At 39.2% G+C, this 25,521-nt stretch overlaps 1 protein-coding gene across 2 annotated transcripts in view; it reads right to left on the bottom strand.

Moving 5' to 3' along the window:
- Positions 1-13,583, bottom strand: part of LOC117678732 (pancreatic lipase-related protein 2-like) — a 33,335-nt gene extending 19,752 nt beyond the window's left edge. The window contains exons 1-2 of one of the 2 annotated variants that reach the window (XM_034440215.3): positions 13,279-13,583; positions 6,985-7,077 (exon numbers count right to left, since the gene is read on the bottom strand). In XM_034440215.3, the coding sequence (XP_034296106.2) occupies positions 6,985-7,020 (36 nt within the window). In that variant the 5' untranslated portion in view covers positions 7,021-7,077; positions 13,279-13,583. The remainder of the gene's footprint in view (positions 1-6,984; positions 7,078-13,278) is intronic. The other variant, XM_034440216.3, reaches the window with a different exon arrangement.
- Between the last annotated feature and the right edge of the window lie 11,938 nt (positions 13,584-25,521).

Genomic DNA, 25,521 nt, shown 5'->3' with positions numbered 1-25,521 from the left:
AGCAGAAGAGAAAATCAGTAGCAAACATTCCTTCACCCCCAGAAACCATAATGAATTAATATACACACACTATTCTATGTGCAATTATTTGGTGATTTGCCTAAAATTCTAAGAGGCTGCTGTGATAAAAAGCTATTGCAAGAACAATCCAGTTGTTTGCTTTGTTTTAAAAGCAATGAAAGGTTTCCCAACTGCCTTGCTAACATTCCTCTGTTGCATTCAAAAGCTCTTGTGAATTGGGAAATCATAGCATGTTGATAGTTGTATAATTAGGCATTTTTCTCAAGAGTGAAAGAAAGAAGGAGATGAGTTCTATCTATGATGGGAGAAGTTATGTGAACAGGATACTACATCTATATATACCCCAGAAAATGGCAAGAGTTTCAGGTGCCTGCCCAGAAAGAAACTCAAGGGGAAATGAGTTTTGTTATAGTTTCCCATAAAACAGGGTAGAATTTGACAACTCCCAAAGCAGACAATACAGTGAAATTACTCAGATCTTGACAATATTTTAAAACCATGTAAAAAAAATCTGTGGATAATGCCATCTCCAGCATTTCTAGAACTTTTCCAGATTAAAACATAGAAAACTAGTGTGTGAGGATGCAGTCTAGCATTGAACCTGACACATTAGTGATTAGGATTTTTCATCTCACAAAAAAACATTTCAAAGATATAACAGAAGTACATATGTGTGTACATACACACAGTCCCAAACATCCAAATCAACAATGGGTAATCCAAGAACTTTTTTACCAGACAGATCTGCTAAGTAACCCAGTTTTTAGCATTTTACCTTATGCATTCTTTTAGGATCATAACTGTACCTGATATTCAGTAGTTCATAGAAGGCATGTGAAGGCGTCCCGGAACTCCCGGGAAGTTTTCCTGTGCAGCTTTTGCTGCAGCAGGCATCAGGGTGGCAGTGGTGGCGGTGGCGGGTCCCGGAACTCCTGGGAGGTTTTCCTGCACAGCTTTTGCCACGGCAGGCATCAGCAGCAGTGGTGGAGGTGGAGGGGCATCCCGGAATTCCCAGGAAGTTTTCCCACGTGGCTTTTGCCGTGGCAGGCATCGGCGGAGGGGTGCTCCAGAAATCCCGGGGAGTTTTCCTGCACAGATATATAATATACGATAAGTCTTGGGCAAAGTTCTTCCAAAGTTCGGCCATGTCTTCTCCTCCTTCTCAGTCTCATATCACAGAGCAAACACGCACAGTCACACAGATCTCACGGCGTACACACCTCATAATGTGCACATTTGGTCACACACATTAAGGCCAAGAAGGAAGAGATGACTTGGCCGAATTTTGGAAGAATTTTGCCCAAGACTTTTCGTATATTCAGGAGCTAGCCTACACCTCCCCCAATGATGAGTTTGTGGTGATCTAAGGAAACGTCTTCCAGCTCTTCAAGATCAACTTTAAGAGTGCCTTGTAACCCCTGCTGCTGCTACTTTTGCTCTTGGCTTCTTGGCACTCTTAAAGTTGATCGCTGCCACCTCTTTTCCTCAGAAGTGCAGTGTCTGCCTCCCTTCACATGCGATGCACATGTGCAGCAGCCCCGGAACATCTGCCTGGCCTCCTGCAGCACCACCACTGCCGCTGCCCCTCTCAGCCCCAGCGAAGCGGCTCCATCTCCCCGAAGGGCCACCCGCCCATGTGTGACCTGACCTCGGAAGGCAAGGGTGTGGGGGACTGCTGGGAAGGCCGTATGGAAGGCAGGCAAGCATGGCAGGGCCACGGGGGAGTAGGCTGCTAGCTCTCTTCCCCATGGCTGGGCAGCTCTGGCATGCTTGCCTGCCTTCCATGCGGCCTTCCTGGCAGTCCCCATGGCCAGGCCCGCTTGCCTGCCTTCTTCCCCCACCACTGCCTCCTTGTTTGGGCTGATTACCTTCTGTGGCTGGTCCAGAGTCCGGAAGGCAAGCTGACTGGAGTTTTCGGCAGCCCCCAGCCAGCCGTAGCTGCTAGGAAGCAGCTGGCAAAAAAGCCTCCGAAAAGGCTTCTTTGCCAGCCCTTTCTCTGTAGGCCGCCAAAACCTACCGGCAGAAAATGCTGCTGCCGTCGTCACCATGTTCTTTGTGCATGTGCATCCTTGGACTTGCAAGGCAATGGGATGCGCGTGTGTGAAGAACATGGTGGCGACTAACATGGCAGCCGGGGTGAGCGAGCGGTGACTGGAGGACCAGTTCAGGGATAGCCAACTGGCCATCGTTACTGGTTCGGTAACGATCTTGGCCAACTTTCCTTCAACAGTTTGCACGAACCGGTGTGAACAGGTAGCAACCCACCACTGCTGCAGTTCCCATCTGCAGTGATCTTGGAGCCCAGGAAAATAAAATCTGTCACTACCTCCATTTCTTCCCCATCTATTTCCCAGGAATTGAGAGGGCTGGATGCCATGATCTTAGTTTTCTTAATGTTGAATTTCAAGCCAACTTTTGAACTCTCCTTCTTCACCAGGTAGGCCACGTATGAGCTGATGAAATAGTATCTTCATCATACCTACTTTCCAACACTTTCCCTTGCTCTACTTGGCTGAAGTTAGTATAGAAACATAGTTCTATAGAAGAATTATTTTAAACTTCAAAGGACTTCTTTAGAATTCATATTTATAAGTGAACGAGAAAAATTATATTCACATAATGCTACCTCATTCAGTCTCCAAAGAAATGTAGCTAAACCAGATCTATTTGTTTGACTTTACATTTGGTTTCTGTAAGCAACTTCAAAAGTACCTCATGCATCGGATCATAATTATTCATGCAGAATTAAAATAAATAAACATTTATATTAAGATTAAGATTATTAAGGACACAGCATTTAAATATTATATAATTTATATCACAAATGTCTTATGTAGTACTCAGAAACACAAATAGTGGCTCCTCTGTCATTATCAGTCGACAGACTGGAATTTTCATGATGACCTTCCACAACATAGAAATAATATCTTTAAGATTGTAATGCACATGACACAATTGAATGGCAACAAGGTAGATTATTAGGTAAATAGTACGTATATGAACCAGTGGTGGGTTTCAAATTTTTTTACTACCGGTTCTGTGGGTGTGGCTTGGTGGGCGTGGCATGGCTTGGTGGGCATGGCTTGGTGGGCGTGGCAGGGGAGGATACTGTAAAATCTCCATTCCACCCCACTCCGGGGGAAGGATACTGCAAAATCCCCATTTCCTCCTGATCAGCTGGGACTTGGGAGGCAGAGAATAGATGGGGGCGGGGCCAGTCAGAATTTTTATTACCGGTTCTCCGAACTACTCAAAATTTCTGCTACCGGTTCTCCAGAACTGGTCAGAACCTTCTGAAACCCACCTTGGCATGAACTTAAAAGTCCAGACACCTCATTTTTACTCAGCTGTATGAAAGCACGTGCTGTACCTCAAAGATACTAAATTCTTGTTCAGTACTCTAGGCGCTGTACAGTATCTTTTTTCAAGTAACTGAAGATACAATTCAAGTCTTTAAAAGGAGAAAGTGAAACTTACAGGTATTTGTCATATTTTATACACTTTTGATTGATTGATTGATTGATTATCTGATATAGTTGGTGTTGATTCTTAGTGACCAGATAAATTTGTTCTATGAAGAATTTTGTAAAGCAAATCATTTTTATGAATTGAGAGAAAATAATTTGTACAAAACCTTGAAATAGCCAACATTTGTTTGGTTTTGAGTTAAATCAGCCAGTTTTAGATTTTCATTATCACTCCATCATTTTTCTAAAATTTGTAATACTGTGTGCATTAAATGAAGGCTCAAGGTTGACTCAGCCTTCCATCCTTTCTAAGGTAGGTGAAATGAGGACCCAGTTTGTGGGGGCAATAAGCTGACTTTGTATAAATATACAAAAGGATGAAGGCTATTGCTGAGCACATTGTAAGCCGCCCTGAGTCTTCGGAGAAGGGCGGCATATAAATCAAATTAAAAAAAAAATCTCATTGAACAGATATGGACTTGCTTTTGAAAAACATGCTTAGTATAATTGCAAAAAATAATTATATTAAAGGGATTTAACTTTGATGTTTCAATAAATAATGTCAGGCCTGCTTTGGGCCTTCAGGCCTGCCACTTTTAGTGCTGTGGGAAACTGGGAGGCAGATTGGTTGAAGCAAGGGTGATATATAGTCATAATAACATTCCTTTCTCACCGAGTCAAGGACATCTTGCCCTGCACCTGTAAGGGTGTGACTGGAAGGCATCTCCAGTTGGGACAGTGCTTTGATTGGACCACGGGATGAACATGTGGGTGCTGGGCAGGGGGTTGGACTTTCCTTTGGATGGGAAAAACCCAGGAGCTTTCAGATTCGGGTTTTCCCAGATGTGGTAATATGACATCTCGAACAAAATGGAACTTTGAGGAACTTCTAGCCTCGGAGTCTTCTTTTGTTGGGGGTGTTACTTGGAACCCTGCCAAATAATATGAACTGATCAACTGATCAACATTAATCTTCTTGTATTTTATCAAATTATATGGCCTTGGGGTGTGACTGTTAAACATCTGTATTAAAACCACCTCTGTGCTTTAAAGATGGGTGAGCAGGGAGACTGGTATGTGGGTCTTCTTCAGCTTAGAGATTAGGACTGGAGTAGGCATAGCACTGATCTATTAGATAACCGTTTCTGTTTCTTGCAAGGAGAGAATGCTTATATATTAAGTTGGGCTGTAGAGGCAAGTTGGAGCCTATTGGTGTATTGGCTTCTTTGATACTGATAGGATCCAATGTGATCTGGATATATAGAACATTACTACCATTCCTTTGCAATGATTGGAGTTGTTCTTAGGGTTGGCCCTAATCAAATGATTTGCCTCATGGATTACAATGCTTTGTGATCATGCTTGAAGAATTTTTTGACAATCTGACAGTTGAATCTACTGAAGGCCTGATTTGCCGTTGTCATTCTGGGATAACCTTGTGGTGTTCATATAAAAACTGTGGAGGAAGAGGAATTGGATTCCTTTAGGTGCATGGTACATAGAACTTTATATTCCCATGTGATGGTTGAGTATGTAACATAGAATTAAATAAGCATTTGTTTTAGTCATTAAACAGTTAAGTTGTACTTTGATTTGCCCTTTGTGGTTCATCTGTATAAAGTAGGATCATCTTTCGTATTGTCAATCCAAAAACTTCAAAAAACAGCTGGCCACATGACATACAGTCCTTCTTAACTTCGATGGTCTCATTTTTGGCAGAACTGGAGATACAACATTACAACCAAGTAGTATTCCAAGAACTATGAATAACTTTTCTTTGGCAAACTCCAGTGAGATAAAATAATCAAAAAGGAGTGTGAGTAATGGTGGTTCAGAGCCAATATAACTTAATAAAAATGGCCCAAGGATAGAACTTTAATGTAGACTTAACTGGGACAGTGCTGGTTTTGAAAGGCTCTTCCCAACTTCATATTTTAGATTTCCTGTTTGGTAGACGGAATATACAAATGTGCTTAACTTGTCATATTGTGTTCTTCAGTATTGTCAAATATTCTTTGATAGCTGTCATAGTCACAAAGCAGCCAGATCGACATGTGAAAAGTTCAAGTTGATTACTTTATTGTCATCTATCTATAACACAAGAATCTCCCCAGACTGCTTCTGTTTCTTGGGAACAAATAGATAAGGTTCTACAGAATTTGGAGAGGTGATGGTAAATCCTAGGTTTCCTGCAACTATGCAATGACTGAAGGCTAATTCCCCACTTGATCTTTCCTTGCCTGGCAGTTTTCTAACAAATTGGCTCTATAAATTTGAATGAATGAATGAATGAATGAATGAATGAATGAATGAAATTGTAGTCTTCATTTTTCTTCAATACTATTTGATCATTGTTGTATTCCTCAGAATTTCTGAATATTCTTAAAATGCTATTTCATGTTATGTTATTAGTTTATTTCTTTATATTGCTTTGGAATAAAGCCCTAAATGCTCATTCTGTGTGGTTATTGCTTCTGAATAAAACAAAACAAAACAAAACAAAACAAAACACAACACAACACAACACAACATAACACAACAACAAAACAACAACAAAAACAAAAACAAAACTTGTGCCATTCAAAGGTATTGATTATTTTTTTCACTTCCTATTCTGTATATAGCAGGATCCTATATAGGATCTGCTTTTGTTCATTTCCTTTCCACTGCATGAAAAAGATGTTCGGAATGCATTTATCCTATTTTTTTTAAAAAATCTTAATTTCCCTTGTGTTGCAAAAGGATTTGAGCTTGTAAAACTCAACCAATCTATCACAGTGGCAGATAGCATCAAATAAGCAATTGCAATTTACAACTTTGAAAATTATTGAAGCGCATTTCAAAACTGAACCTGACAAGACGTAAAGAGAAATAAAATGGGAAGGAAATGGGAATTTTAAAAAAATAACATTTGATCCAGATGAAAGCTATAAGTATGGATCAATGAGAATTTCATTTACCAGTAGTTCATTTTTAATTAAAACATAATAGCATTTGCAGTTTTCTTCACAAAGAGGGTAGACCTCTCAGAACTGCACAGATGATAGAAACCAACCAGGCACAACTCTCTGAATGTTTACATTTAAAAACTGGATTCAATTGATTATGGATTCATAACCATCTGAATTATGTCTTTTACCTTTTCCTGACTGTTTCTCATCTTTAACAATTATATAGGAAGATGGGAAGAATCTGAGTTTTTAAAGAGTTGCATATGAGAGAAAAGCAACTTCATCTGCTCCTAGGTATATGTAGGGACATGCTCTCTAACCCTCTGGACGATTTCCAACATTCCTTTTTCCTATTAAAGATACATGGTTTCTTGCATTTCCTTTGGAAATACTGGTACATGATAAAAGTCTTTATGCCCAATGTTTCTTTCCTCCCAATCCCCATGCCGAACAGTAGCATCTTAGCAGTTGCATTTCTATCCTCTTAACAGTCAATTGTCCATCCTGCCCTCCCATCCCTATTGTATGTATCATTAGCCACTTACCATTCTAACATTTCTTAATGCTGTGAAGTCTTCCATGCAGAATATTCTCCTTCAATACTTTGCTATCCTTCCTCTACTTTGCTGGGCACTGTTCTGATAAGAGAAGAGATAAGGTGAGTGTTTAGGGAAGTGAGATTGATTGATGCACAGCTGCAAATTCTGTTCCATGAATGATAATTAAGAGGTTTTTTTGTGTGGGCTGGGCTGGCGGTTTGCATGATTTGGGTTTGAATATTTCCTGCTATCATTATCTTCATGGATTTTACTCCAAGTGACTCCCACTGAAGTTTCATTATTTGTTACTTTTCAAGAGAATCAGCCATGCAGCCTGATAATTGTGCCATTGAATTTAATAGTGTTTTAGGTTTGCTTTTATATAGTCCTGTCATAATATTTCAGTCATGAACAATTCAAATAACAGTTCTTCTCTTCCCCACCATCATGATTTCACGCTTGACAAAGTTTTTGTGCCAAAGCAATTTATCCATCCATCTATGTGCTGTTTAACATTTTAAGCTCACACTTAAATGTTAACACTGTCATAACTACAAGAAAACATTTTCATGTAATAAAAGGATTTGACTGCTTTTAAAAATTAAAATGAGAATGTGTAAATGTTGCATACATGTCCCTCAATTCTGAAACATCCACCACAGTGGTGGGATTCAAATTTTTTTACCACTGGTTCTGTGGGCATGGCTTGGTGGGTGTGGCAGGGGAAGGATACTGTAAAATCTCCATTCCCACCCCAGTCCAGAGGAAGGTTACTGTAAAATCTCCATTTCCTCCCCACTCCAGGGGAAGGATACTGCAAAATTCCTATTTCCTCCCGATCAGCTGGGACTCGGGAGGCAGAGAATAGATGGGAGCAAGGCCAGTCAGAAATGGTATTTACCAGTTCTCTGAACTACTCAAAATTTCCACTACCAGTTCTCTAGAACTAGTCAGAATCTGCTGAATCCCACCTCTGGTCCCCCATCCTATGAAAATAAAGTTCTCTGATCAGGAAAGAAAGAGGAGAGAAGTTTAGAATAGAGGGGCTGGCAATAATCTGAGCCACTATGTAAATGTTTTCCTGATAGAGATTAACATCCCACCCCCCTGGATTTTTGTCTTCTGCAGATTTTGGCTAGATCCTGATCATTTTTAAAGGCGTCTATCTCCAAATTTTATCCTGTCATATTTCATTTTCAAAAAATTATCCTCCAAATGGACAGACCAGCAAGCAGAGTCCTGACATAATTTCTTTACATAATTTCTTCAAAACATTCCATTCTGTGTCAATTATTTTTTTAAATTAAACAATGGGAAAGACAGCAGGAAATCTAAACTCAATGTGGCAAGAAAAAAAGGGAAGGGGAAGGAAGGGAAGATTTCCAATGTCTCCTAGCAGTTTCCCACAAAGAAGCTCACAGGAACCTGGAAATCATTCCTGCTTCCACTGACTTTTTTTGCCTGGACATAGTTATTCTATTTCTCTGTTTAGGTAAGAAAATATCTCTGAAATAATGATCCAACAGGTCATGGGTTGTCAGAACTGGATCTAAAATTTTACATGCATCCCCAGAAATCATCGGAAAATTTAACATGCAGAAAATATTTACATTGACACTGGAATACTACATAGAAGACAGTGAATTCTATTTCTAAGCTCTTGGCTTATTGAAAATAACCTGTCAATAAAAAATACACTTCCCTTTTATTGTATAACTGGTGTGACAGAAATAGCATGACCCAGGATAGCTTGAATATATAATGGCAGGATATGCCATGCCTTGCTTAAAATTCTTTAAGTGTTGTATGCAAAATGGCAAATAGTGTCAACCCACTTATCTCTTTAGAGCAGGGGTGTCAAACTCAAGGCCCAGGGACCAGATCCGGCCCATGGGGTGCTTAGATCTGGCCCATGGGGCCACCCTGGAAAAGTGAAGGACTGGCCTGCAGTGTCTCTGCCAGCAAAAATGGAGCTCACGAGGGCTGTGGACAGCCCTCCCGAGTTCTGTTTTCACTGGCAGAGGTTGCAGGAGGCGGTTGCAGCCAAAAATGGAGCTTGGGAGCCCATTTTTGCTGGCAGAGTTCTCAGGCCACCACAGGCGCCCCAACACAAGTGATGTTGAGCTGGCCACGCCCACCCTGGCCATGCTCACCCTGGCCCCCTGAGGTCAAACACATCCCTGATGTGGCCCACAATGAAATCAAGTTTGACATCCCTGCTCTAGAGTATCTGGCTTTATAAAAATATAGGGAAGCCCTTATGAAATGTAGATTATTCAAGATACCCAATTTCCATCATGATTATTCATGATACCCAATTTCCACCATGAATGAATGAAAAATTCCTTTTGCATAAATAGGTTACAAAAGGGATTCACATATGAATAAATTTTTTACATTACAACAATTTGACAGTTTTACATTTTTTACATTTGACAGTTTTGTCAAATCCAAATATTTGAAAAAAATCATGACATAGAATAAAAGAGAATTGCAATAGTGAGCTGTTTATGAGATTCTGTCCTTCATGGCTGATCTTCAATATATTAATATGTACAGTACGTCTATAGTCATATGAGAATTTTTAAGGATGCAACTTGATGTGGTATTACATGAACATGATTAACTAGCACCTTAAAACTCAGGCATCAGTGGCGAGCAGTGTGAGAGCAGATAATGTATAAATCATAATTTATGTCATTTTTGTCAACTATCATGATGAATTAGTTCCTTTGCAAAATGTTGCCATGATGAATATGTCACTAGTTTGATACTTTTATGGCTCCTTACAGACACAGATGCATTGAATATTCAAACTTTTAAAAATTAAGCATAGCTATAGGGTATGACAGGGAGAATTGAATCATTTCTCCTTCCTAGGAGTTACTACCCCATCAAGATTATTGTTGCTATAAGATATAGGCTGGTCATTTATGAATCACCAACCATCAAAAGAGGAAAATACATCATCTGGAAGAAAAATGGTACCCAAATTTCAAATCAAATAACTTTACTGTAGTCATTAACCAGCAAAAAAAAGAAAAAAAAGAAGAAGAAGAATAGTTTTCAGATATCCAGAGCATCCAAAAATAAATAAGGAGTTGATACATAGAAAAATATGCTTAAAAGCTTCATTCTTATTAGTTAAAACTAACCTAAACTATAGAATTATAGAGCCACGACACATCTGAGGAAGGCACAATACAGTAGCAGACATAAAAAAATAACCAGTGGATTATGTTAAGGCAAAGCCATTCCCTACTCAAACACATTCAATTGCTCTTGGTTATTCTTTGTCTAATTTTGTATGTCACACAAAGAACCTGGCAAACATATGTTATTTCAGGATTAATATCACAAAATAAAAATAGTGTGTGTTGCTAGTCATTATATCCTATTTTACTAATCAGGTCAAGCAGTAGACCCTACACCATTTCTGACAGATGGCAGTCCAGTCTCTTCTTGAAAGCTTCAATAGAAAAGAATATGTTTAATAGTTTCTACTTGTTATAATAGAATGGAATGGAATGGGATGAGACGGGACGGGACGGGACGGGACGGGACGGGACGGGACGGGAATAGAATAGAATAGAATAGAATAGAATAGAATAGAATAGAATAGAATAGAATAGAATAGAATAGGAATAGGACTTCTTTATTGGCTAAGTATGATTGGACACACAAGGAATTTGTCTTTCGTGCTCTCAGTGTACATAAAAAGAAAAGATACATTCGTTAAGAATCATAAGGTACAACACTTAATGATAGTAGTAGGGTACAATAAGCAATCAAATAATATTAGGAAACAATCAATATAAATATAAGTAAGGATACAGCAGCAACAACAACAGCAACTTTTCTGAGTCAGAAGGGCATGCTCATAAAGGGTATAGTATCCTTCTGTATCTTCCAGCTAGGAATGTTGTAGATAGTGCATAACATTGGGCTAAGGTGAAGGCTCTTCTCTGATTGGGAATATTAAGATATGTGAGGTACATGGCTGGTGCCACAATGTATCTCTGATTGTCCATCATGGGAAGCTAAGTAGTATTTCCCACATCTGTTTGTCAATCTATGTCATACAGACATTGTTTGAGTTTGTCGCTACATAGCTCAGAGATAATAGATAAGTGAGGAGGTAAGTCCTAAGAGGGGGAACTTGTTATAAATTGCTTGTTTCCACTCATTTTGAAACTTATCTTCTAATATCAGCAGCTGGAACTAATGGTCTCCCAATTCCTAGCTTAATAAATTAGCTAGTAGGCCAAAGTGGCTCTCATAAAATTTAATTAGCAATGTGGAAAAAAAGAGAAGCAGGTACTCAGAACTAAAGGTTAGCTGAAATTAAATTAGACATTTGAAAGGGTATTATTTTATTTATTCAAAACATTGTTGCACTTATAAAATACTTATAAAGTGTAACCAATAAGATGTCTCAAATAGATAGAGACAGATAGATAGACAGACAGATAGATAGATGATAGATAGATAGATAGATAGATAGATAGATAGATAGATAGATAGAGATAGAGAGAGAGAGAGAAAGTTATTCAAAATATTATCAGATTGAATCTATATAAGTCTTCTACTACTTGTACTACTTTTATCATTCTAGTATTTGTTTGATGTTCAGTCTAGCTACAAGAGCAAAGAACATGTTTCTCAGGTAGCTTTCATGAACTAATACCAGATTCCAAAGTCCAAAAGAGTTAATCGGCTTAGAGAGTGCTTTACTTTGGGGATGAAGTAGGGAAAACATTCTCCATTTCCCTATCTTGTTGATACATTAGAAAACAGTGGTACAAAAATTTTGTAATTGCTCCTGAGTTTTCTGAGCAGCTTTCTGGATAATGTAATAGTTCAGAACTTTTACCATACCTAATTAATTACAATGTATTTACAAACCTAAACTCCAGTTACATAAATATTGCCTCACCAGTATATGAATATGCATACAAATAAATGGATGGTTAGTTAATGAGCTCCTTGTACACCCCATAGGACTTCCTTGTCAGGGAAAACCTGTTTCAGCTTTAGACTGATAATAGTAAAAACAGTTCCAGAAGCTTTTCTTTATTCAGTAAGAAACCAAAATTTACTTTCCCCCCTCTTGTGCATTCAATGAGATGAGTCCTTCCTATACATGGATTCAACAGTATAACAGTATAACTTTATTAAAGATTAAAATTAGAAAAAATAATACAAATAAATATAAAGAAAGAATAGAATAAAAGAAAGAAAGAAGAAAAAATATATAAAAAGAAAATGTAGTAAATACATGACTTTCCACCTTTATCACAAGTACAAACGATTTTAATAATTAATCACCTTCTCTTAAAATACAACAAATAATCTCTTCTACCCACATCCCATCTCTTAACTATAAACTACAAGGCATCATCATTTCAATTCTGATGTTGGGGAAAGTCTATTAATGGTTGCTAGAGATAACAAACCTATTTTAACCTTGTTCAAATAAACCAGTTATATTCCTGCTTTTTACTTCCAACAATCATGATTTTATACTCCCTTAAAATAAGGTTGTAGAACTTGATTTATTTTCCTTTATTGTCTGTCTCTTTTCACAAAAGTCTTCAAACTTTAATAAGATTATTTTGTAAATATAATATAGAAGATTGTCCAGGTCATTCTCTTAGTTTGTTGTTTGTAAATCCCTTTTAATTATTTCTATTGTCTCTCCAGTGTAGCATCTTTTTCTATGTCAGTTCCAGTTTTGCCAGGTGGAACTTGTTCTTTTCCATATCTTTTAGTCACAGTATAACTATGTCACCTATATGTGAGGAAGGCAGCTATATATTTAATATATAATGGCTCAACTATATATCATAAATATATTTATTTAATAAATAAATCTATAGAGTCACACACTATTAAATTAGTTTCTGGGTTCATTGTTCAAATATCCTTCAATATATGCAATGTTTTAAAAAATGCTTCATTCTGTACTTGTAAGCTGAGTTTAAGTGTTTTTCTATTTTAATTGTAATTTTTAGCTCCCTCTAGTTTCCTCTAATGTCCAATTTTTGAAACCTTAGTTTTTAAAAAAGATTAAAAGCATTTTCTCATGGGAAGGATTCTTTATAATTAATTTAAACATCTTATTTCAAATTTACCTGGACACTTAGTCTGTTTATAGCTTTCTATAATCAGTTTTAATCATCCTTTTGCTGTTTACTCCTACAATAACAATTAATAATATTGTATATTATTATACAATAATAATTAAGTTCCAAAATTTGTAGCTAAAATTTATTTTGATAAGGACTGAAGGAAACTCACCTTATACTGTATTGTTGATTCAAAGGATGACCAAAGGTATTTCAGCAAGATGCTTATTCCCTCCAAACTACAACAATGCTAAAAAAAACACCCTGACAAATAAGCTTAGATATCTCACAGAGAGACATGAATATTCCCTGAACATTCACTACAGTGCCTCCAAAGAATCAAAGAGCTGACTATAGATAGAGATGAAATCATGGTCTCATTTGATGTCACAGCACTCTTAGATCCAGAACTAGCAAAAGAATGATGACAGCACTACTACTACACAGAATAACCAAATACATCAAAATTGAAATACCCAGAATCATGGATCTTATCAACCTGTGCCTCACCTCATACTTTCAGTTTAATAGACAAATATATCAACAAATCAAAGGAACACCCATGGGATTACCCCTTTCAGGACTCATAGCTGAGACTGTAATGCAACTGGAATCTGAAGTACTCCCACATTTACAACCCAAAGTATAGGTCTGGTACATAGATGAAACCTTTGTCATAATAAAAAGGACCAATTATAGAAAGCACAGAAAACTATCAACAACATCTTCAAAGGAATAAAATTCATGAGGAAAGAAGAAAACAACAGTCTTGTTGTCATGGTCTGATCATTCGCTCCTCCGACTGGATTTCTGTACCACTGCCTCCCTCAGCAGGGAGACGGAACCGGTCAGGTGGTTCCGCCCCAGGCGTCTGATGGATCCGGATGGATTCCAGAGGGCGCTTGGGCCATTTCCTGAGGTTCTGGCTCACGATTCGACCAAGGACCTGGTAGCCGCCTGGGATAGGGCGGCCGCCGGAGCCTTGGATCGCGTCGTGCCTTTGCGGCCTCTGACCCGGTGCTGATCCTGTGTGGCTCCCTGGTTTCCGAGGAGCTCAGGGAAATGAAGCACCAGAGAAGATGCCTAGAGAGCAGTTGGAGGGCCAGCTGATCCGAATCCGACTGGACACTGGTGAGGTCTCATATTAAGACCTACCTAGTGGCGATAAAAGTGGCGAAATCTGAGTATTTCTCTGCTCTTATCGCGTCATCAGATAATTGCCCAGCCACCCTGTTTAGGGTGACCTGCTCCCTACTCCATCAGGGAGCAAGGGATGATCCCTTATACGGAAGAGCTGAGGACTTTGTGCAATATCTGTATGACAAAATCGCTCAGATTTGAGAAGGATTGGACTCTGACTGGGTAGTTTCAGGCGGGGTGATGGAGGAAGGCCTTGAGAATGTCATTTGGGAGGAGTTTGACCCTGTGGCTCCTGAGGACGTGGACAGGATTCTGGGCAGGCTTAGCACGGCCACATATTTACTGGACCCGTGTCCCTCCTGGTTGGTACTGACCTCCCGGGAGGTTACATGAGGCTGGCTCCAGGGGATTATCAATGCTTCTCTGAGTGAGGGTAACTTCCCCACCGCCTTGAAGGAGGCGGTGGTGAGGCCCCTCCTGAAGAAGCTTTCCCTGGACCCAGCTGTATTAGCAAATTATTGTCCTGTCTTCAATCTTCGCTTTGTGGCGAAGTGTGGTGGTGCGACAGTTTCCCGTTCCTGGAGGAAACGGTTTATCTAGATCCATTCCAGTCGGGTTTCAGGCCTGGGCACAGCACGGAAATGGCATTGGTCATATTGGTGGATGATGTCTGGAGGGCTCGGAACAGGGGTTGTTCCTCTGTCCTGGTCCTATTAGATCTCTCGGCTTTTGATACCATCAACCATGGTATCATGCTGTGCCGACTGGAGGGTTGGGGATAGGGGGCACTGTGTTGCAGTGGTTCTCCTCCTTCCTCTCCAACAAGTTGCAATTCGTGTTGACAGCGGGGCAGAGATCGACCACGAGGCACCTTGTGTGTGGGGTGCCGCAAGGGTCGGTTCTCTCGCCCCTTCTGTTCAACATTTATGTGAAGCCTCTGGGTGAGATCATCCGTGGTTTCGGGGTGAAGTGTCATCTGTACGCTGATGATACTCAGCTGTACATCTCCACCCTAGACTACCCCAACGATGCCCTTGATGTGATGTTCCGGTGCCTGGAGGCCGTGCAGATCTGGATGGGGAGAAACAGGCTCAGGCTCAATCCATCCAAGACCAAGTGGCTTTGGCTTCCAGCATCCCAATATAGTCAGTTGGTACCATCGCTGACTTTTGGGGCAAGTCGTTGGCCCCCACAGAGAGGGGTCACAACTTGGGTGTCCTCCTGGATACACGGCTGTCTTTGGAAGAGCATATGACGGCTGTGGCCAGGGGGGCTTTTTATCAGGTTCGCCTGATCCACCAGTTGCGTCCCTTTCTGGATCGGGATGCCTTATGCACGGTCACTCATGCCCTCGTCACATCCCACTTGGACTATTGTAATGCTCTCTACATGGGGCTCCCCTTGAGGAACACCCAGAGGCTCCAACTGGTCCAGAATGCGGCCACGTGGGTAGTGACGGGGGCGATCGACGCTCCGATGTAACACCTCTCCTGCATGAGCTGCACTGGCTCCCAGTGGTCTTCTGGGTGCGCTTCAAGGTATTGATTACCACCTTTAGAGCGCTCCATGGCTTAGGGCCCGGGTATTACGAGACTGCCTTCTGCCATCAGTAGCCTCCCAGCGACCAGTACGCTCCCACAGAGAGGGGCTCCTCAGGATTCTGTCAGCCAAACAATGTCGGCTGCGGCCCCAGGAGGAGAGCCTTCTCTGTGGGGGCACCGACCCTCTGGAACGAGTTGCGCCCGGAGATACGGCGCATCCTGGATCTGCGCACTTTCCGCTGTGCCTTAAAGACGTTTTTGTTTCATCAAGCTGGGCTGACCTGACTATATTTTTAAATTGTTTTAATTTTAAATTGCTAAATTATGGGTTTTTAATATGGGGGCATTTTAACTGTGGGCCAAATTAATTTAATTGGTTTTTAATATTGTTTTAATTTTTGTATTTTCTGTATTTTATCTGCTGGCTGTTCACCGCCCTGAGTCCTTCAGGAGAAGGGCGGTATACAAAATAAATAATAATAATAATAATAATAATAATAATAATAATAATAATAATAATAATCCACTTTCTTTCTTTGATATCATCAGCAGCAGAGACAGTGATGGTAAATTAGAAACACAATTCTACCGTAAATCTACCCACACCAACCAAGTGCTCCATTAGCAAAGTAACAACCCAACCTTCCAAAAGAAAAACTGTGTAAGAACTCTATTTAGATGACTACAAATACATTCAGCAACCATGAACATCGGGAAAAAGGAACCAAGCATCTATACAATAACTTCCAACAAAATGATTATCAAAAAGCACCTGACCACTCAACCTACCATAGCACAACCAACAAAAGCTGTGAAAAGAATAACACTTGCATTACATCAAAAACATCTCAGAAACCACCAACAGACCATTACAACTACATGGCACCACTGTAGAACACAAACCAACTAAAGCCCTCTAAAGCACCCTAAATGACCCAGCAGCCCCAGAAGAAAAAAACAGGAGTCACCTTCACATACAGAATAAGGACTGTAACAGAAGGCTAGCAGAGTGCATCCATGAACACCAACTAACAGTCAGAAAACATGATAAAAACTCCTTAATTTCACAACACAAGGATAGACTCAATCATAGTTTCAACTGGAAAACTGTAAGCATCCTAGATCAAGCCAAGTCCAAAAACCTCAGAGAATTCCTGCAGGCATGGTACTCTGACAAAATCAGCAATTAACAGGCATATAGAGATAAACAATATCTACATGCCACTCAAAAGAGACAAAAAGCCCAAAAGGAAACAAAAAGACCACAATATCTCCTCACCAGCAATCAACACAATATGAGCAGAGATTAACACCAAGATTAACACTAGACAAACAATCAAGAAGTAAACAATAACCATTCAAGGAATTAACAACACAGACAAACAAACTAAAAGTAAACAACAGCCTAATCAAGGAACCAACAAGAACATTCCCACCAAAGCTGATAGGCAAACTGCTGGTTTATAAACATATGAGCAAATCTCACTCTCTCCTAGCAGTGACATTATCTAGTTTGGTAATGAAACATCTCAAGAAAACCGCCAAGCTCAGAGAGCACCAAGGACTCCACAGCTGTCTAGAGCGCTTGTTGGTGATCTCAAATCCTCTCCTTGTCCAGAAAGGATTTTTTCCCCTCAATCCTGCTGAAATATTTCTATCCCAGATTTTTGTGATTTAAATATTTTAATTTTGTGACTTACATATTTTATATCTTCTTCCTTATATTCTGTGTTTCTTATAGACAAATCATATCTTGTTTTGGCATTTTCAAATAGTAAAATATTATCTTGTCTATTTTGAGGAGCATTTGCCCCATTACATTATAAATTGTTATCATATTTTTGGCTTGGTTGATGTTTGAGGCTCTGATTCACAACTTTCTTAGGGTCTCAAATATTCTGAAACCAAAGAATCCAAAATATTGACATTTTTTAATATAGCAATGATAGTTGCTTTCCAACTTATCAAATGGAGAGGCAGTCATATATTTAAAATGGAGCACATACAATCTTTTAATGAAGAACATGTAGTCAGATTCTATATTGTTCAGTAATTTTAAACTAAAAGAAGATCCTGTATGAGCAACATTATAATTCTACTTAATGGTAGACTCACATCTATACCTTTGCAATTGGTTATGCCATTTTCTTTTGAACCTTTTAAATAATCTTTCAGGGGGTTTCTTCATTATATATGTTTAGGTATCTTAGTTTATTGTAGGGTTTCAACATCTGGGCTGCAAAATCTAACTGACACAAAGAAGTCAGCAAAGATATGCAAAATCTCTAAATTTACCCTAAACCTGAAATCTAAATTAATTATATTTAATTAATGTATTGTATGTATGTAATGTAATGTATTGTAATGTATTAATGTATAAGACTGGGAAGTAAATATTCCGTGAAATGAAATTAAATCTATATCTTTGGGCTTTGTGCCAGTTCCACCCATTCCAGAACTGGGAAGCTCTGCTCCCTATTACTCATGCCTTCATGACTTCCTGTATGAACTACTGCTCTAAATGGGGCTACCCTTGTGGAGGATTCAGAAGCTTCAGCTGGTACAGAACAGCTGCATCGATTGTAAATGGTATTGACTATTTGGCACATGTAATACAACTGCTGGGGCTTTAACTCCTGTCACCTTTAAAGCTCTTCATTGCTTGAGACCAGGTTACCTGAGAGACCATCTTTTCTCAGTTGTTGCTAACCATCCAGTCCAGTTTGGCAGGAAAGGATGTTCCAGGTCAAGTCGGTCAAGGAATGTCAGCTCACAGGGACCAGGAAACAAGCCTTTTCTGCCATAGATCCTGCCTTCTGGAACATTCTTCCTCCAGAGATTAAGATTGCCCTATCACTTTTGGCTTTTTGGAAGGCCTAAATGACCTATCTATGTGCCTAGGCCTGGAGTCCTGAGTATGTGAAAGGCCACATTTCCTAGTTATGTTGACCCTGATGGATTATAATATCTCTTGGTCACTAATTGCATTCAATTTCTTTTTTATACTACAGTCCTTTAATAGTTTACTTGCTTTTATGATTGTTTGCAACACAGAGTCACTGTTTGACATAGGCAGCTATACAAATTGAATATGTAAATAACAAATAAATAATTCTGTGCTGTCATCCTGTGGTTATCTGGATTTCTCAGCCCACATCTGGCATCCCTTTGTGTACACAGCCTATTAAAAATGATATTTTTATTTGAAATAACTAAAACAAAATAAGTGCAAATAATGATAACTGATTATTAAAAATATCCAGGTGCTACAGATAGGTTTTCTGTAAACATGAAGTCTCCTTATATTGTCTGTTGCAAATGGAATATGCAAACATTTTTTATATTGGATGAATCATCAGACTTTAGAGCCAAGGACATGAATTACAAGTAATGATGAAGCAACTTTCCTGTTTTTCCTCATTCTGCCTACAAAAGCCTTGACAAAGAAGCCCTCTAGTGGTGAAAATTATGTATTTAGTTGCTTAAATTAAAAGAAAGCAATGTGACGTATTGTGGAATTTTTCTGAATTAAAATATTTCTTCATTACCATCTGAAAGATTGATCATTTTATTGTGGCGAAAATTTATGTTGCCAGATGTATTAGGCAGAAAAGTAAACATTCCTTTAAATGTTTACTTGGGAAGGCTGCTGTGGCTTCTTGGCATTTTTTCAAATTCTTAAACCTGTTTCTGTACAGTTCAAGGGGGACATAACTGGAATCACTTACATGCTTTTTGGAAAAGGAAAAGGCTTTGTGCTTTCCCTGGAAGGGAGTGAATACTGGCTCATGTTCTTTATGGAGATGGTTGATTATATCACATTCCGTCTCAGTATGACGTGTTTTTCAAGACCAGCTTGAAGATTTAATCAATGTGAGTTTAGGGGAATAGAAAACTTCCAACATTTACTCAATTTTCCCATTGCGGCTATGTTGCTGCAGTGGGTTCTACTGTCATCTTTCCAGATATGACACAAGAATAAAGTGTGGTGAGCCACCCAGAGTTTTTGAGAATGGGATGGTATACAAATTTTATTCCTTAAAAAAAAAAAAAGGATGGGTGGATATGCGGTATGTGGGTGGGTTTTATTGAGGAGTGTGCACATCTATTCAGGAGAGAAACAAAGGAATGAGGAGGAGGATTCAGGGAGGCGGAGGGAATATTAACTCAGCAGTTTGTCACTAAACAAATAGGAGTCTCACTGACCATGATTACCATGATAGTGAGTTTGCGAACAGCAATCTATTTCATGTTAAGCAGTATGTATGAGTACATACAATATTCCCTTATGTGCCAGAACTGTCCACTGCCCCAAAAAGTTGCTTAACATTACATTAAACCAAGGAAAGTGAGGAAAGGTCAAAATGTTGTTCCATTAATAACTGAGCCAAATCTTGTCATTTCAGTTTCTTTTAGTGATAGGCCAGAATTAAATCAAGCCTGCATATCTCTTTGTGATATGGCAAGAATTCCATCTGGCCATGGAATCCAACAATACAAGTCTTGCTCTAGAGTAGGCCCTTCGTAAAAATTGTGACTTCATTGACAGGTATTTTTCAGATTAGAAAACAGTTTTGTTCCTGGCTGAGCAAAAAGATCTGTTTCTGGTCAATAACTGCATGTGTTAGTTTGAGCACTGATATGTACAACTCTCTGTTTAAAAATTACCCTTGTCTGGGAGGTTGTTGAGAATAAATACTGTATAGAAAACATTGTAGTTCCATAATGAATTGCACTAACTGTATGCATGAATTATTTTTGTCAAGCAAAAGTTAATATTTTGATAAGAAGCCACTTGAGCCCCACTTTAACTGGTTTCTAGAGCTCTGTTCAGCAAAAGACAACAAATAAGAGCTAAGGAATAAAAGGTTTAGGGAACCGGGAATCAGAGTAGGTTTCAATTGCTTGAAGTGATACCACAGAGAAGTACAAGAACTATCATCCAAGAATGCATAATACAGTTTTAACTTAGTTTTAGGTTACAGGAAGGCAGTTTCCTGTGAAATGCTAACAAAATTTCTTAAAAATAAGATATATTCTGAATGCTAGTGACTAGACATCTCACACCTGTCCTGCACAATAGGGTGATTCACATTAGGGATATTTAGTTACCAGGTGTGCCTTATCACTTGATTTAATAGTATATCAGTAACTAAGCCAGATCTTCCATACAAATTTAATAAAGTATTATAATTTATTCCTAAGAAAGTAAAATACAGAAAAGATATTTAAATTAAACTTTTACACAGTAAGGGTGAGAAAGCTTTTCTGTTTAAATAATACAATTGATGTATCTCTTTTGCATTAGCTGTAAATCAATCTGTGTAATAATCACTGGATAATGCTCCTTTGGACATGGAAAATATTCTTCCTAATTAAAAAAGGCATGCATTTAACATGTTAGATGGTTCCACAAATAACCAAGCCAAGCCTTATGCCATGGAGGACAATGATCCTTCCTATTGGCTCAGCAGAGATGCTTACTCTTCTCTCCTTTAGTCTGAGAAGCAGAAAGAGCAACAGGACTCAAACTCTTACATAATTTGCCTTGCTTTAAAATCACCATCAAAATAGATGTCATGTCCTCTTTCCACATGTGAGCCTACCAAACCTCTGAGATGCCTCCCACCCGCTCCATGCATGAACCGCTGAAATACCTTTGTAATAAAATAGTCACCGCAAGGTCAAGTGATCTTGAGTGGCAACAAGGGAAGAATCAGTTAGGAACCTGTGAGCCAGTAAATGAAACTTTCTATTCACTGACCATAACTCAAAGATAGTATGGTTAGCATGCTGGCCTAGTAGGAAGGGAATAACAACAACAACAACAACAACAGAAAGGCATTTGACTCTACATCACATGACTGGATAATCAAGTGCCTAGAAATAACAGGAGTCAGTAGAAACATCAGAAGCTTTGTGCAAAGATCAATGGCACATTGGAAGACAAAGTTGCAGGTCAGTGATGAGAGACTTGAAGAAGTTAATCCCTAGGGAGTTGGGCAGCATAGAAATGTGACTAATAAATAAATAAATATCAAGAGAGGAATCTTTCAAGGAGATTCGCTATCACCACTATTATTTTTCATTACCCTGTTTCCTCTGTCAACAATACTGAATAACTCAGGCCATGGCTATCAAAGATCAAAAACATCTGCCAGACTATCTCTGACTATCCTTTACATGGATGATCTAAAGTTGTATGGAAAAACACCATCTGAAATAGAATCGCTGCTCAACACTGTTTGTATATATAGCCAAGATATTGGAATGGAGTTTGGATTGGACAAATGTGCCACACTCACTATCAAACAAGGAAAAATAGTGAAAACTGAAGGTATCAAGATGCCCCATGAAAATAACATTAAGAGTCCGGATGAAGATGATTACTACACATACCTGGTTATCTTTCAAGCTGACAACATCAAGCACACTGAAGTCAAGAAAAAGATTTGAGGTGAATACATCAAGGGAGTGAAAAAGATCTTAAAGTCCAAACTCAATGGAAGAAATATCATCAAGGCAATACCAGTCATTAGATTCACAGCTGGAATAGTGAACTGGACTCAAACAGAATTAAAAGCAATGGATAGGAAGACCAGAAAAATAATGACAATGAATCATGCCCTTCATCCTTGCAGCGATATTGACAGACTCTACCTACTAAAGCAAATAGATGGGCGTGGAATGTTGCAAGTACATCAGATAGTTGAAGAAGAAAAAAGGCTTTGGAAGAATATCTGAAGGACAATGAAGAAGATGCACTGAAGTTAGTATGCAAGGAAGGCTTGCTGACTACTGGAGAGACCAAACTGCCTACAAGAAACACCAAATGAAGAACAGAACTGAGGCATAGGAAGACAAAGCACTATATGGCCAGTACATTAAAAAAAAAATAGCAGGGAAATCAGATAGTAACAAGATCTGGCAATGGCTAAGAGTAGTAAAGTTAAAGAAAGAGACCAAGGGATTAATTCTGGCTGCACAAGACCAAGCCTTAAGGACAAATGTATACAAAGCCAGAATTGAGAAGACAACAACAGACAGTAAGTGCTGCGTATGCAAAGACGCTGAAGAAACAGTGGACTACCTGGTAAGATGCTGCAAGAAGATTGCACAAACTGACTACAAGCAGCAGCATGACAAAGTAGCAACAATGGTGCTTTGGAAGATCTGCAAGAAATATCATTTGCAAGTAAGCAAGAACTGGTGGAACCATAAAATAGAGAAAGTCATAGAAAATGAAGAAGTTAAATTGCTCTGGGACTTCAGAATCCAGACAGACAGGCACCTGCCACATAACACCCCGGATTTAACAGCTGTCAATAAGAAAGACAAAAAAGTCTGGATAGTGGATGTGGCAGTGCCTGGAGACAGCAGAATAGAAGAGAAAGAACTGGAGAAGATAACAAAATACAGAGACCTACAAATAGAAATAGAACGACTGTGGCAAAGGCAAGCAAGGGTAGTACCAATAGTAATAGGCACGTTGGGTGCAACCCCAAAACAACTGGAGCACCACTTGAATACCATAGGCATTGACAAATTTGCCATCAATTGCATAAGGCAGCTTTATTTGGAACTGCTTCCATCCTGCGATCATATCTGTAACACCGTCAAACATCCAGATTTGCCTATCCCAAGTCCTTACCAAGGGACCTATTGAGTCCCTTGGTAAGGGACTTGATAGATAGACAAAAATGCCAACTCCAGTTTGAACATCTGGCTGATTGTGCGATGAATGATGATGATGATGATGATGATGATGATAATGTCACACAAATAGTTCAATCTAAAATAGTTCAATGTTATGCTGTATTTCTCACTCTGTCTGCCTTTTTCTTTGTCTTGCCTTTGTGGCCCAAAGGTACATAAGGTTTTGCTCATGGCCGCCCAGCAAAGTATCAAAGCTTTGCTGAGGACCTAATGTGCACTGTATTATTGTTTGTGTGCATGCAAATTAAATTATGCAGTATTTTCAGAGTGATTAGGTAGCTTTGGATGAGGCATATGTTGGCCACAACACATTTTACCCTGGGAGTGAGATACAGAGTTTATATGACAGGGGCATACCTAGTTTGTTCTGAGTTAGACACTGTGAACAAGATAATTAGAGGATTAGCTGTAAGGAAGGCTTCTGACAAAGAAAGTAGGCATACGAGAGGGCTACGATTTGGACTGCAACATTTCAAACCATAGAAAGTTTGTCTGTGTATCCCTTAGATGTCATCCAGTCATCATCCAGAATTTTTCAGCTACAGTATGGCTAAATTGTAACAGAACCTGATCTACCACTCTCAGATCCTTTATGCAGTCACTGTGGCTCAGTAATTTTGCAAGAAGATAGAAGAATGGATTATTTCATGTATAGGCAAATAAACTGCTATAGATATTCTCAAACTTGCTTTAGGGTTCAACCATTATTTTTCTTGTGCTCCTGATATGTCACTTGCACATCAGTTTGCTACCTTTCAGTTTCTTAGGCCTCCGTAATGTATGCGCTGTTATCCATGCTTCAACAAATTTCAATAATCCTGCCAAGGGCAATGAAACAATCGCATAAGACTTTCTAAAAATATTATCACATTAGAATTCTCATTGGGAAGCCTAAATATATTGAGGCTTATTTATTTTAGTGATTTTGGAACAAAGAGTATGTTTATCTTAAGGTAGTACACAAATAAGTCAGCTCAGCTCCAAGAACACAGAGGTTCTGCACTACTTCCAAATATAAATTAACAGTTCCAGTCCGCAATAGCGCAATTTATAGGTTCTTTTAGCTGAGGGGCCATTGATTAACATATAAACAAAACAAACATTGTGCCAGCATTCAAAAATATTATAGACTCAGGAATACAGTAACAAAACAACAACAACAGGGCATAGAAATATAGAAAACAAGGTTGCTTTACACAAAAAAAGTGCTGTGTGGTAAATATCACTGATTTATAAATTAATAAGAATCTTAATTGTAAATTAAGCATTGTAAATGCATTATAAAGATCGCTTGGAGGTGGGATATATTTCCAATGTAATCTACTGAATTCGCTGCATGGATTGCCCCTGTGACAGTTGTGAGTTGTTCCTGGTTCGGAACGGTTCTCAAGAACTGGTAAGAAAACCGGTGGAAGGCCCCGCCATTACCCTGGGTGTCATTATTGGCGATCTACACATGTGCAGAAGCAAGATGTGCATGCGAGTGAACCGGTAGTAAAGGTAAGTAGAACCCACCCTTGCCCTGTGACTATGTAGAACAGATGGGGAGGAAGCTAACCACCAGATTGCAAGGACACAGGTGAACAGTCAGATGAGGAGACCCAAACTCAATTGGTAGCCTCACACTGCAATGAACAAGGACACACATTCAATTTTGCAGCTACTATGTTTGTTGGATGATCAGGCACAAAAACAGTCAGGGAAGTGATTGAAGCTTGGGAAACAGGTCCCTCGTCAGTCAACAGGAGTGCTGATTTAGCACCAGCCAATCAAATACTTAAAAGGCAAGGATTGGACAGCACAGGCAAATGCCAGCAAATACCTAATGACTTAAAAGCCAGCCATCAGCACACCCTAATCAACATCTAAAAAGCCACTTACAACAGGCACTATGAATACCACACACAGAACAGCACACACTCTGCTAGAGTGAAGTTCCCTGAAGATGGGCTCAAACATGAGTCTGAAAGCTTGGAAGACAAAACTTCTGGTCCCGATGATTGACTGGATCCTGCAGA

Source organism: Pantherophis guttatus, chromosome 6 (assembly GCF_059756535.1).
Source record: "Pantherophis guttatus breed Tessera chromosome 6, ASM5975653v1, whole genome shotgun sequence".
Classification (NCBI taxonomy): domain Eukaryota; kingdom Metazoa; phylum Chordata; class Lepidosauria; order Squamata; family Colubridae; genus Pantherophis; species Pantherophis guttatus.
Note: the sequence above shows the minus strand (reverse complement) of the source record. Positions and strands in the feature narration are given on the sequence as shown.